The sequence below is a fragment of the Amphibalanus amphitrite genome, unplaced genomic scaffold (genome assembly GCF_019059575.1).
Source record: "Amphibalanus amphitrite isolate SeventyFive unplaced genomic scaffold, NRLGWU_Aamphi_draft 001277F_arrow, whole genome shotgun sequence".
In the NCBI taxonomy this organism is placed as follows: Eukaryota; Metazoa; Arthropoda; class Thecostraca; order Balanomorpha; family Balanidae; genus Amphibalanus; species Amphibalanus amphitrite.
The window spans coordinates 129,183-140,916 of record NW_024882770.1 but is presented as its reverse complement, the minus strand read 5'-3'; the positions used below and the strand labels follow the sequence as shown (position 1 = coordinate 140,916).

Here is an 11,734-nt window from a genome sequence, read left to right as displayed (position 1 = left end):
GAGGAACACGATGCCGGTTAAAGTAAGCTCGTACAAGGCTTGGGTCAAAAGTTATTGCAGAAAAACTGTTTCCGAAAAAATCGGCTATTTTTGCAGTTTTTGCCCCCTGCAGGCAAAACCGTTGACGTTAGGTCAACTCTGAGACAATTTCTCAGAAAGGGTGTTAATAGGGATATCGAATGCGCTTTTCCGCGGCGCTGTAGCTCTATTGGTTCCCGAGTTATGCGTTGGTTTCTTGGAAATTGTCAACATTCGACCTGGAAATCGGCGAAATTTTGCCTTCAATGACCTCTGGTGACCTGACCTTTGACCTGACCCAAAAAATGACCGATGTGATTTCGTCATTATTTTTTACGCTCTTTCGAACGCCGCCTTCCGCGTATCGCTACGTGGCCCAGGAGCCGAGTTACAAGGGGGGGTGTTCAAACACCCCCCCCCAGCAGGGCGTGGAAATCCAGGACCCCCAGCGGGGCGCGGGTTAATGGCCAGGTAAAAACATGGTCGGGATTTGATTAACCGGATAATAAGTCGATTTTTTTAGTCGGGATTTGATAAGTCGGATTTTTTTACGCCAACCGCATTTTAAGTCAAGTCAGGTCACTGATCTATGACGTCATAAATGAGCAGTCCTAAAATGAACTATGTGGAACTGTCCAAAAATGTCCTAAAAGGAGCATTTTAGGACTGTGTGCACAGTCCTAAAATGTTCCAACTTCGCAACACCCTCAGTGCAGAGCTTTTATAGGGAGATAAAGCTTACAGGATCTTATAGACGTATGGTCGAGAGTAGACTAGATTGCAATCCCGGGATCGGGATCCCGGGATCCCGGCAGGATTTTAATCCCGATCCCGATCCCGAAATTCCGCCAATCCCGGGATCCCGAAAAGAATCAGTTTTTCACCTTAAAAAGAATGCAGCCGCTGCACGAGTCTTGTTTGCACTGTTTATGGTGCTGCGTGACATTAAGCAGATAAACTACTTAGCTGGAACCCCGTATTTCCCGTCCACAATCGACCGTGTTGGTAGCTCTCGGGTATCACCCACAGCGGTTAAGCCGCTTAAATACGTACGAAAAAGGGTCCCGAACGCCAAAAAAAAAAAAAAAAAAATTGCAGCATCAGCGCTGCAACATCTTTATCAGGATCACAGATCGTTCAGCGATTCTGACTTGCCCGTCCGTGGCCGGAACAAAGGAGGTCATCAAGACAGTCTTTGAGCTCGTGTCGCAGAAAGATGGCACAGATGTCACGCAAGTGACGGCAGAGCTCACTGATTCAGACGTTGAAGACTGTAGAGTGGAGTTCTCCCAGTCAGTGAATCTGCTCTCAAAGCGACTTTCGAGCAAATTCTGAGAGACCTTAATGATGAAAGCGGAACCGGAAGGAGGTAAAGTGACCAAGCGACGTTTTGAAAACATTGTGAAATAGGGAGCTGCCAAATTTGGCGTACACTGGTTGCGAGTTTTTAATACCAGCATGGCAATGGCTTGAAACTGTCGCGTTAACTACCAGTAGCGTAGACGAAGAGTGAGTGAGGCGTGGATGTGCTGGAACCCGTCTAGTAAGCGTACCGGTCGACGCACAGTTTTATGAAGGCCAATTGGGAATAAATGCTAATGCTAATCAAATTGAAACGTTTTATTCGCAAATTCAATCGTTTTTTATGCAAATGACATGGTCTAAGGATGGCTTTTGGTTGCCTCTTTGTTTGTGGTAAGCTAAAAGACGCAAAATATGTCAGTAGGAAATCACTCTTACGACATTTAGTGACAAGACCGGGATCCCGGGATCCCGGGATCCCGAAATAAAAACTTTCGGGATCCCGGGATTGGCAAAACGTTCCGGGATTGCAATCTCTAGTGGAGAGGTCTCACAACTTGTATAAATGTATATCTCGGATTTTCTGAAGGGTCGCATGAGATCAGGTCGGTCTCTCACCATTAAAAGTCAGGGCACAGATAACAGTAGTACTACTGTTATCTGTGGTCAGGGGAATATGGAAATTGCTAGTTTGGTCCGGAAATGATATACAACTATCTCAAATTCTCAAGCACACGGAATCGTGATTTCATGCGCTCCTTGCAAGGTCTGATGCTTCAATTTTGCTTTGTTGATCTTGCGTGACGTCATTTATCACGTAACTAAGGCTATCAGTTTTTCGTCAATAACTCCCGATCAACTAAAGCTACCGAGTCGATAAAGCCACTAATGGACATGAAAAGACCTGCCGAATCGATTGATATGCAATATGACCTCCTTTAACCAGCTTCGTGACCTGACGGGCTGTGACCTGACCTTGGCCCGAGGTTAACACCTTAAGTTGATCTCACCCGAAGAAAAAGTATACCATTCGACACGCCTGAGCTAGACAAACACGATGCTGCTAAAATCGCGGATCTGCGATCATTTTTAGCGAAGTTATTTACCAAAAACCGAACCTGTGCCTTGGGCCACTTGAACTGACCTCCGAAGTCATCGGCTGACCCTGGTTCTTAAATCGGAGACCTTTCGCTGCATTTCGTAACGACGCACACAGTCGTTTCTTTCGTGAGGCTCTAGCTCAATTAGGGGCGAATCGGCGAAAGGGGTTGTTTCCTCACTTCCAACCCCCAACGCCCTCTCGGTATTCAGAAAACCTGAAGGTCCGGTGAGGGTTAAAACGTTGCTCCTGGACGAGGAAGAAATGTAAAAGTCAATGCTCTATAGACGTCCTGTAAAAGTGGCCATAATAATAAATTCGTTAGAAATAAGATGCTTTTTAAACGACTTCCTCATATAAAATCGGGTGCTGGGACCAATCTTATAAACGCTTTAGAATGGACAGGGCGTCACTGGCTAACGTTTGGGTGCAGAAAACAGCTATTACCTAAATGCAAAATGGTTTTCATGCATTTCAGTCAATTGTACAGGGTGTTCCAAAAAAAGTGAGCCCCCTAACTTATATTGCTTTTATCTCGGAAACCGTATGTCCTACGATAATGAGAGACCCCTTGTTGGAAAGAACGGTCAATATCGGTTTTAGTAGGCTACCTAGTGTGGTTCTGAATGATCACGTATTACACCGAGAACGACCAGAACAAAATGTGTTGCGAGATCGAGTGAAACTTGGCGACGGCGGTATGCCCCCTAACTATTATTGCTTTTATCTCCAAAACCGTATGTCTTACGATAATGAAAGACCCCTTGTTGGAAAGATCGGCCAATTTCGGTTCTATTAGAACCTATTAGGCTACCTAGTGTGGCTCTGAATGATTACGTATTACACCGAGAACGACCAGAACAAAATGTGTTGCGAGATCGGGTGAAACACGGCGACGGCGGTAAACGTGTATTGCTGACGGCAACGCACGACCGATATTGGAGTGGTCAAAATACTGGTTGAACTAGGTCATCCATTCAGTCTTCATTTTTTTATGATAAAAGTTCACGCGCGAAGAATGAATAAAAGCACGTGAACTGAAATATGCAGTCAGATGTGAAGAAAATTTAACCATATCCGTTACCGCTAAATATTTCACTAAGAATTTGGTATTGAATTGTGCTTTTCACAATGCTGGTCGTGTTGTGCAAGCTATGTAACAGAATTACGACCTATCTGGATGGAATTCGATTGCTCTTTCTAATGAGCGGCTTTCCAAAGCTGTAGGATACACGGTTGCGGAGATACAGTCGATCTTAGTTAGGGGGCTCACTTTTTTGGAACACCCTGTATATTGTCGGTCCCAGTGGCCGAGCTGAAAAAAAAAATCGGTAGTGTTTTGCATCTTTTACGCCCTAAGAAACTACACCATCTATCGAAGTGGGCGGGCTTATTTGAATGGGAGGGCGCATTATGCACGAATCGTGTGCTTTCGTTTGTTTTGGACTGTATTTTACCACATCCACTGCTGGTATCACTATTAATATTATCTAATGCCGTGAATACGACAGCATTCCATTTATAAGATTGGGCCAATGGAGTCGCGCCCCGCGAGCTCGGTTTTCCGCTGGGCCGCTACAGGCAGTCGGTCTTCGCCTGAGGGCAGGACAAAGGTCAGCGAGGGAGCGCGGGGTCAGCCAGGTATCGCCCAGTGCCGAGCGGATGCCGCTCCCTCCCCTCTTCTCCCCTCCCCACCTCGGTATAGATGGGGAGGGACCGAACTGCCAATGACATGCGAGCGGTCAAGGCCGCTCGCGCAGCAGCGACCCTGGCGGCCGGGTGCCGCAACTGGGATTCAGCCAAGTTACCGATTCGCCTCCTGTGGGAGAGCCAAACCAGGGGACATACTTTTTAGATATACTGTACATATCCCTCGCCCGTAAACGGCGATCTGCCACCTTCACCCATGCAGGGGGGGGGGGGTTGGTGCGACCCCCCCCCCCTTGGCGTTTGAAAACGGAGCGTCGTAGAGCTTAGCGGAAAAGACCAACGGATTGCTCTCGCCGAGATCTCGCGATTGGTGGTATATTTTTTGGTCCTAGGTCAACATTTGACCTACTTTTGACCGGTCAAAGGTCAAATTTTCGGAAAAATAGACTTTTTTCAACTTTCCGCGGCGATTGCGGCAAAACGGTGGGAGATATCGACTTGAAACCTTCACTATCGTGTTCCTTGATCAATTCTCTATCGTTTGGTATGTATTTCGTTTCCCTAGCTCTAAAAATGGCGCGTTGGGAGCGCCGGAAGTCGGCAAGGTCACAGTCGGCGGCAGAAATTCGAAGAATCAAAATTTAAATTTTTGAAATCTGATTGTATTTTTGGATTTGGGAGGTCCGTTTGCTCCCTATAGAAGCTAATATTGCTGCATATTCCCATTGAGGTGACAAGAATTAGCAAAATAGTGGTTCGGGCGCTTTTCAAAAATAGTACCGGACGCTGTTCCTCTTGTGACGTCATAGCTCCGTGACCTGACCTGACCCGGTCAAGTTTCTTATACCATATGATAGCCAATACTTGCCCCAACATGCATGGGAAGTTTCATCACGATCCATCAACCGATGTCCGTACCACCGGCAGGAAACCTCGGGCGTTGGCACTCAGTTTGTGAAAATCCGGCCGGAGGCTGTTCCCTTTGTGACGTCATAACTCCGTGACCTGACATGACCCGGTCAATTTTTTTTATCAAAAGATGCGCAAGGTTTGCCCCATAAGGTACCAAAAATTTGGCGGGCGCCGCCGTTTTTGCACTATTTCCGAAAAGCCTCAGGGGGGGGGGGTTGCACCAACCCCCCCCCCCTACATGGGCGAGGGTTAAGATTATAAGGGAGTCATAAATTTTTTAGAGAGTAATGTAACTCCTTTACAGCTACTGTTTTCGTTCGTTCCCAGAACTTTCAGAAATATTCATAGACAAGAGATAAGAGATAAGAGGTGTTCATAGGGTAGACCGGGGCAAGGCGCATCCCTTAATTTTGACTCGTGTGATAGGGAATAAATTAGGGGACAACGAAGGACAGCTTAGCGCTTATGTCAGCCACTGAACATTTATCTTCATAACTCTACGGACAAAATTCATGAGTCGCTCACTGGTAACGTGTCAAAAGGGAAAAACAAGCCTCGCCGGCACAGGCCATTTTGCGTCCTTCGACGGCACAAGGGGGGTTGTACGACCCCCTCCCCTCGCGTTTGGCCCCTGATCGAGCTAGAGCTTCACGGAAAAAACGAGCGTGCTGCCCGTCACGAGAGGAAGCCGATGATATCCAGTTTTAAGGTCCTAGGTCATCGGGTGACCTTCCAGGTCAGGTCAATGACCCGAACATCGGGAAAATCGGGGCCTGTTAGAAAGTCGTGAAGTGTGGCTGCTCTGGGGTTTTCAGGGGTGCTCATCACGAATATCGTGTTAGTTTTGATCAGAGATGATGTCTTCAAGCATTTAGACCAGGTCGGGTCAGGTCAGGTCAGGTCAACCGATAGGGGTCGTGACGGGTATTCGTAATACGTGTGCGTGACTAGGAACTATGTTCTCAAAAACGCATAGTGGCGCGTTCTTAACCCGCGCCCCACTTGGGGGGGGGGGGCTATTCATAGCCCCTCCCGTTTTTCTGCAATACCTTCCAAACCGCTTGACGTATCAACGCCAAACTTTTCAGTTCCTTCGGCTGCATCAATTTGACACCTTGTGTCAAAATATGAACTTCGTAGCTACCATAGGTTGGCCGGAAATGACGCCAGAGTGACGTCATGTTCGGCCGATTTCGACGCAAAACATTGAACCACGGCAATCGCCTCAAAGAGCTTAGTTTTTTAACTAGATCCCATTTCTTTCCATGAGAGGAATCAGAATAGACCGCGCTATCAAAAGGCTATCTCGGACTTTCAAAATTTTGAAATTGTGAAAATTATATTTAATAAAATTCAAAATATAAATTGACCCCATCCAAACAAAAAGTATATCCTTCCACGCGCCTGAGCGAGGCGAACACGATGCTACCAAAATCGCGGCTCTGCGGCCATTTTTTGCGAAGTTATTCACCAAAAACGGAACCGTGCCTTAGGGCACTTGACCTGACATCAGAGGTCACCGGTTGACCTAGGATCTGAAAATTTGGTATCAATCTCTGCGTCTCGTAACGGCGCACACGCTCGTTTTTTTTCCGCGACAGGTTGACCTCAGGTCACGTGACCTCGAGGTCATCATGTATATCATTCGATGCGTCTTGACGAGCTGAACACAATGAGACTAACCACGCGTCTGTATCTTGTTCCTGTACTGAGTTATGGGCCAAAAACCTTTGGTGACCTTTGATGACGTCACATGACCTCACAGCTGCCCAACAGCAAAACAGACCTCAAGGTAGTGAAGGTTGATCGTATATGAAGTCATGTATGGTATATGGGGCCATTCCGACCCGTTTTAGTGGTAAAAACAGGGAGTTGATTTTTCCCCCATTGACTTATAATGGGGAGGTCGCGAAATTGACCTGACCTTAGGTCACCGATATCAAAATTCCGAGATATACAAATTGTAGCTACTAATGACCTTATAATATCCTGCGACTTTCAAAGGCCTCCTACATCTACTGTAGCTCTGGCACGGTGACAAAGTTGCAAAAAAGTGACTTGAGGTTGGGTCATTCAAAGTGACCTGGTGACCTGACCTTAAAAGGTAGGAGGTTCAAACTTGCACACCATGTGTAAAATTGATGAGCTTATAGTCATACCAAATTTCGCGGCGCTACGCGCCGCGGTTTTCCCGCTATTCGCGAAAAACCTCAGGGGGGGGGGGGCGGATATCCGCCCCCCCGTCGGTGCGCGGGTTAAAGGTAGTGTGCCAGCTTTCCTGGACCGTATGGAGTTAATGGCCCAGATAAGGAGAACCGGATTTTTAGAACTTATCCATACCTTCAAAACTCATGGAAACGTCTTAAATTCTTCAAATTTTGAGTACCCCAGTGCGAAATTCGCCCCGACGGGTTGTCGGTTGTACCCCAACCACATTTCACACCACTATGAACAATAAATGCACACACTGAAATCGCTATTACCGATATGCTCATCCAATCAAGTTTCGATAAACCCGTTCATCATCAGCTCCTGCGGTTTCGAACACGCCTGTTAGGTGGTGCGGTAGACCGCGCCCAAAGCCAGGGCCCCGGTAACGTGAGGTAGCCGAGTCAAGGCCGGAACACAGCTTTTAAGCTCGCAAATCGCGTCTCGCTTTTCCCATTGCAATACATGGCATATTTTCAGCTCCAAACACGCAGGTCGTCTCGCTTCTACGCCGCGAAATCACGCCGGATCCTGCTCGGAAAACGCGAGCAAATCGCGAGCGAAACGCAAGCAAAATCAGCCTTGCCAGCCTACAGGCCTGTTTTGACCTGTTCACCAAAGAGGAGGTGCTCGATGGCGACGAAAAACCGACCTGCTCAAAGTGCCAGAAGCGTCAAAAGTGCACCAGGAGCCTCTCGATCCAGAAGTTCCCGCGCATCCTCGTGGTGCACCTGAAGCGGTTCTCTACTCAGGAGAGGTTCGGCGGAAAGCTGAACACCACTGTCGACTTTTCGATGAACGGTCTGGACCTGTCGCCCTACTCGGCCGGACAGACGCCCTGCCGGTACAGCCTATACGGCGTGGCGAACCACTCTGGCACGCTGCTCTCAGGACATTACACCGCTTACTGCCGACACCCGTACACGGCAGAGTGGTACGAGTACAACGACTCGCGGGTCCACGTGATGGATCAGAGAAACGTCAACAGCGGAACGGCATACGTGCTGTTCTTTGAGCTGGCCGGCTCGAAACACCGCTCCGGCTCGACCCACGTCTAGTCATCCAGTCACGGGAGAGGAGCCTGCGATCGTCACCCGCTCGGGCCCTGTGTAGTCGCACCGGCCGGCGCACATTCTGCACGGACAACTCTAGCCAGCGGCCTATCGTGATTTGTGATATTGGGTGTAAGGTGTTGTTAAAAACCAGAACGGTCTTTTTTTATCGTGAACTGTAAACTGTCTCGCACAGCAATACAAAAGCAAAATCAGTCCGGCGCGATTTGCAAGCTGAAAAGTTGAATCTGTTTCAGCTTCTCTGCTCGCGAAATGCAAGCGTAATAGCGTCAGTAACCATGGAAACCAAATAAAGCACCTTGGCTTACGGCAATTTTAACTAAATACTGGCGTGGCCTCCTGCTTTCAGCACATCGGTATTCATTTGATTGACAATTTTATACGTACAGGCCGTTTTCACGACGGAACTTTCGCAGAAGAACTTATTTGATACCTACCTAAAAAGTACCTACCCTTAGAGGCCTTAACATCCCTCAAACTGAAATATTTTATGTTCAAAATAATTTTAGAAGTTTAAATCCGGGCATTTTTTGCCCTCAAATCACTTATTTATTTACAAACACAGCAATTTTTGGTTCTAGTAGCCCACCTTTCGACTATGAGGTATTAAATCAGCGTGGCAACTTGCTCCCTCTTTGCTCCCTCGGGTATCTAATTCCGGAATTCTTAAAAACAAGGAAAGTATATATCGAGTTCTCTTTTATACCTATTAGTTATGTTTTAATGGTGATTAAAATATGACAAATTTTTTAATTACATTTCATATAAGAAAACACGCAAAACAATGAAACAAAAATAATTACGGCAGATAATTACCTTCAGGTATCTAATTCCTGTGAAAAAAAACGAGGGTAAGGAACCTTGTGTTGCTTTTTCTTTTACCGTCATAATTATCTCAAACCATCACAATTTTGAGTTGCCACATTGTCTGCTTCACTACATTCGTGTAAAACTTGGGTGAAGGCTGGTGGCTCAAAGAAAGGTGAAGATATTTCTTTAAGTGCCTAATCCGTGAAATTGAAATATCCCGGCTTTACAAATCTACACTTTTCATTTTCTCCACGATACATTTTTTAAAATTGTTTAAATTTTATCTACATTTGTTAAAATCGGGGCTTTGGTTTTGTGTAAACTAGATCATAAAGTTTACTATAGTTTTGTGTAACCTGATGGCTGAAGAAAATAGTAATTTTGCAAAAATGATGTGCGAAAATTTGTTGCTTTCCAAATCAAATTACTCATACCTATATTTCATTCAAAATTAGGAGGCATTATTACTGTTTTTTCTTGTAACATGAACTGAGTTTGGGTACGGTGCTCCGGAAACGTTGTGGAACTTTAAGCTAGCTAGAGCAGTTTCCATAAAAATTGTTTAGATAGTTGACATGGCTTGTTGACAACTCTTTTGCTGTTTCTAAAAAAGTGAAAAAATATTTTCCTGCATTAAGCACACAAGGCATGTTATTCTCATAAGCTATCGAATGTGTGTGTGTTTTTTAAGCTGTTTTTTTTTTAAAGCTTTTAAGCTGTAACTTCAGTTACTTCACTTTAGAACATATTGCCCAGAATGCGTCACTGATCATGAGCTGGTATATCATATCATATGTAGCAAATACATAAATGAGAATAGTGTGTCATGAATTTTTGTGCATGCTTCTGGATCATCTGTAATTACATCAAAGGCTCGGCTCAAGAGTGTCCTGCCGACCAGCTTATGCCCAACCCTTTCTGTCCGCAGAACGTCGCCTGCGACTCCCGCACGCCGTTTGCCCCGGCCGTCCGTACTGGTCTTCGCGCTGCGAGCCGCGCTGGAGTTCGCGGCGGCGTCGTGGAGCTCCCATCGGGACGGCGTGTGATGCCCGCGTCGAGCTTATAAGCCGTGAGCTTCGATTGGCGGCTCACGCGGTCACCAGCTGTATGTACAACCTCGGCCCCGACGACCCCGCTAATGGCCGAGACCGGCATACCCCCGGCATGGGTCCGCTGTCCGGCGCAGCGCTGGCCGCCCGCATGCTATGCTACTTTTGGCTGTATCGCTGCCCAGCGGGAGCGCGCTCCACGCTGCGGAAGAGGTACACGTTGCGACCCGACTGAGGACTGCAACCGGATGGTGACACGTCGGCCTCTGCGCCCTGGCCGGGGCAGGCGTGACCGACGTCACAGTGGAGGAACGCCCAAACAAGACCAGCCCACCGTCGGAGCAGCATGGAAATATCATGTTCTGCCTGGACGTCGGGCCCGGCGGCCGCAGTGCACCTGCACACGTGCGGAGAGGGGCGCTGGAGGCTACTCTGGAGCTTCTGCCATTCCGCGGCGCGACTGCTGGCAAAACGGCGGCGATTGAGGCGGTTGGGAACAGCTGCAGCAATGGTGATGGCGGTGATGGCGACATGGCGGTTTGGGACTTCATCTCAGCGCGGCCGCCGCCCAGGCGCCGCTGCGCCCGGCTGCTCAGCCACCTACCGGATGGCGGGGTGGCCCTTTCGGCCCTCACGCCCGTTCGGTCTGCGGCCACGTTGTGGGGTGGCGGTCGCGGGGTTAGCGGCGTTGGACTTCGTCCTTTATCCAGACTGCACCGTACCATCTGAACGGATGGATCTGCCAAGAAAGATGACATCCAAGGCGGCTATAAGGCGATCACAAAGCTTCACCAAGAGCTTCTCCTTCATGGGGCCGGCCGGCCGTTAAGTCGCAACACCGGTTGCCGAGTGCCAACAGCTGCGTGCGCTGGCGCCGACGCGTTGTGGGCCGCGCTGCTGATGCCCAAGCTGCGATATCAACCATCTATGAATAAGTGGCAGCGGTGGCGGCTTGTCAGTTGTTAACGTGCCTTGACAGACGTTGCGAATAGCCCGCGTTGGAATCGCATGGTTGGGAACACAACGCAAGTAAAAATGGGCTTCCTTGATGAACCTACTTTTTAAGCATTGTAGCCTTTGTAATTTTGGATGTTTTGCTGTAGATATTATTTTCTACATATATACTATATAGGCACTCACGTGCTTTAAATCGCGCAATGCAATTGAACCATGGTAAAGACAATGATAAATGAACTGAGAGCTGACATGCCCCATGCTTTGTGTGTGTATGTGTGTGTGTGTTGTTTTTTTTTTTTTTGGCGAGTCGATAAAAGTGGTTTTGGACACTGGATGAGTTTTTAGGGGTGTGGTGAGGGGGGATGTAATTCCACAGACCTTCTGTCAGATTCACTAATGCAGTAGGTCTGTGCGGTGTTTAGTTATCGGAGCATTCTTTGAAAGTCGTGAATAGGGCCACCGAGTACCTAAAGCCGTGATATTCCCCCACAAAAACTTCTTTTAAATAACCGGGGATAGGTACATGAGCAGAGTAAATGCTATTACGATCGCCTATCACAATGCTGAGCGAATAGGAAAACCCATAGATGGAGAATTGTGCCGCGTTACGGGTGCTCGGGCGCAGCCAATCCACCGTTACCCCAGCGGTGACCTTG

The 11,734-nt window shown here is 47.7% G+C and overlaps 1 protein-coding gene across 1 annotated transcript; it reads left to right on the top strand.

Moving 5' to 3' along the window:
* The first annotated feature begins 1,365 nt into the window (after positions 1–1,365).
* Positions 1,366–8,247, top strand: LOC122371762 (ubiquitin carboxyl-terminal hydrolase 2-like). Its single transcript, XM_043348419.1, has 2 exons — positions 1,366–1,387; positions 7,811–8,247. Exons 1-2 carry the CDS (start codon positions 1,366–1,368, stop codon positions 8,245–8,247), a joined length of 459 nt encoding a protein of 152 aa, XP_043204354.1.
* Positions 8,248–11,734: the final 3,487 nt, after the last annotated feature.

What these genes read in the sequence shown, in the direction of transcription:
- LOC122371762 (XM_043348419.1), top strand. Translation starts at nt 1,366, where the DNA reads ATGAAAGCGGAACCGGAAGGAG. An exon ending in GAAAGCGGAACCGGAAGGAG is followed by an intron (nt 1,388 to 7,810) that starts GTAAAGTGACCA and finishes TGTTCACCAAAG; the next exon opens with AGGAGGTGCTCGATGGCGAC.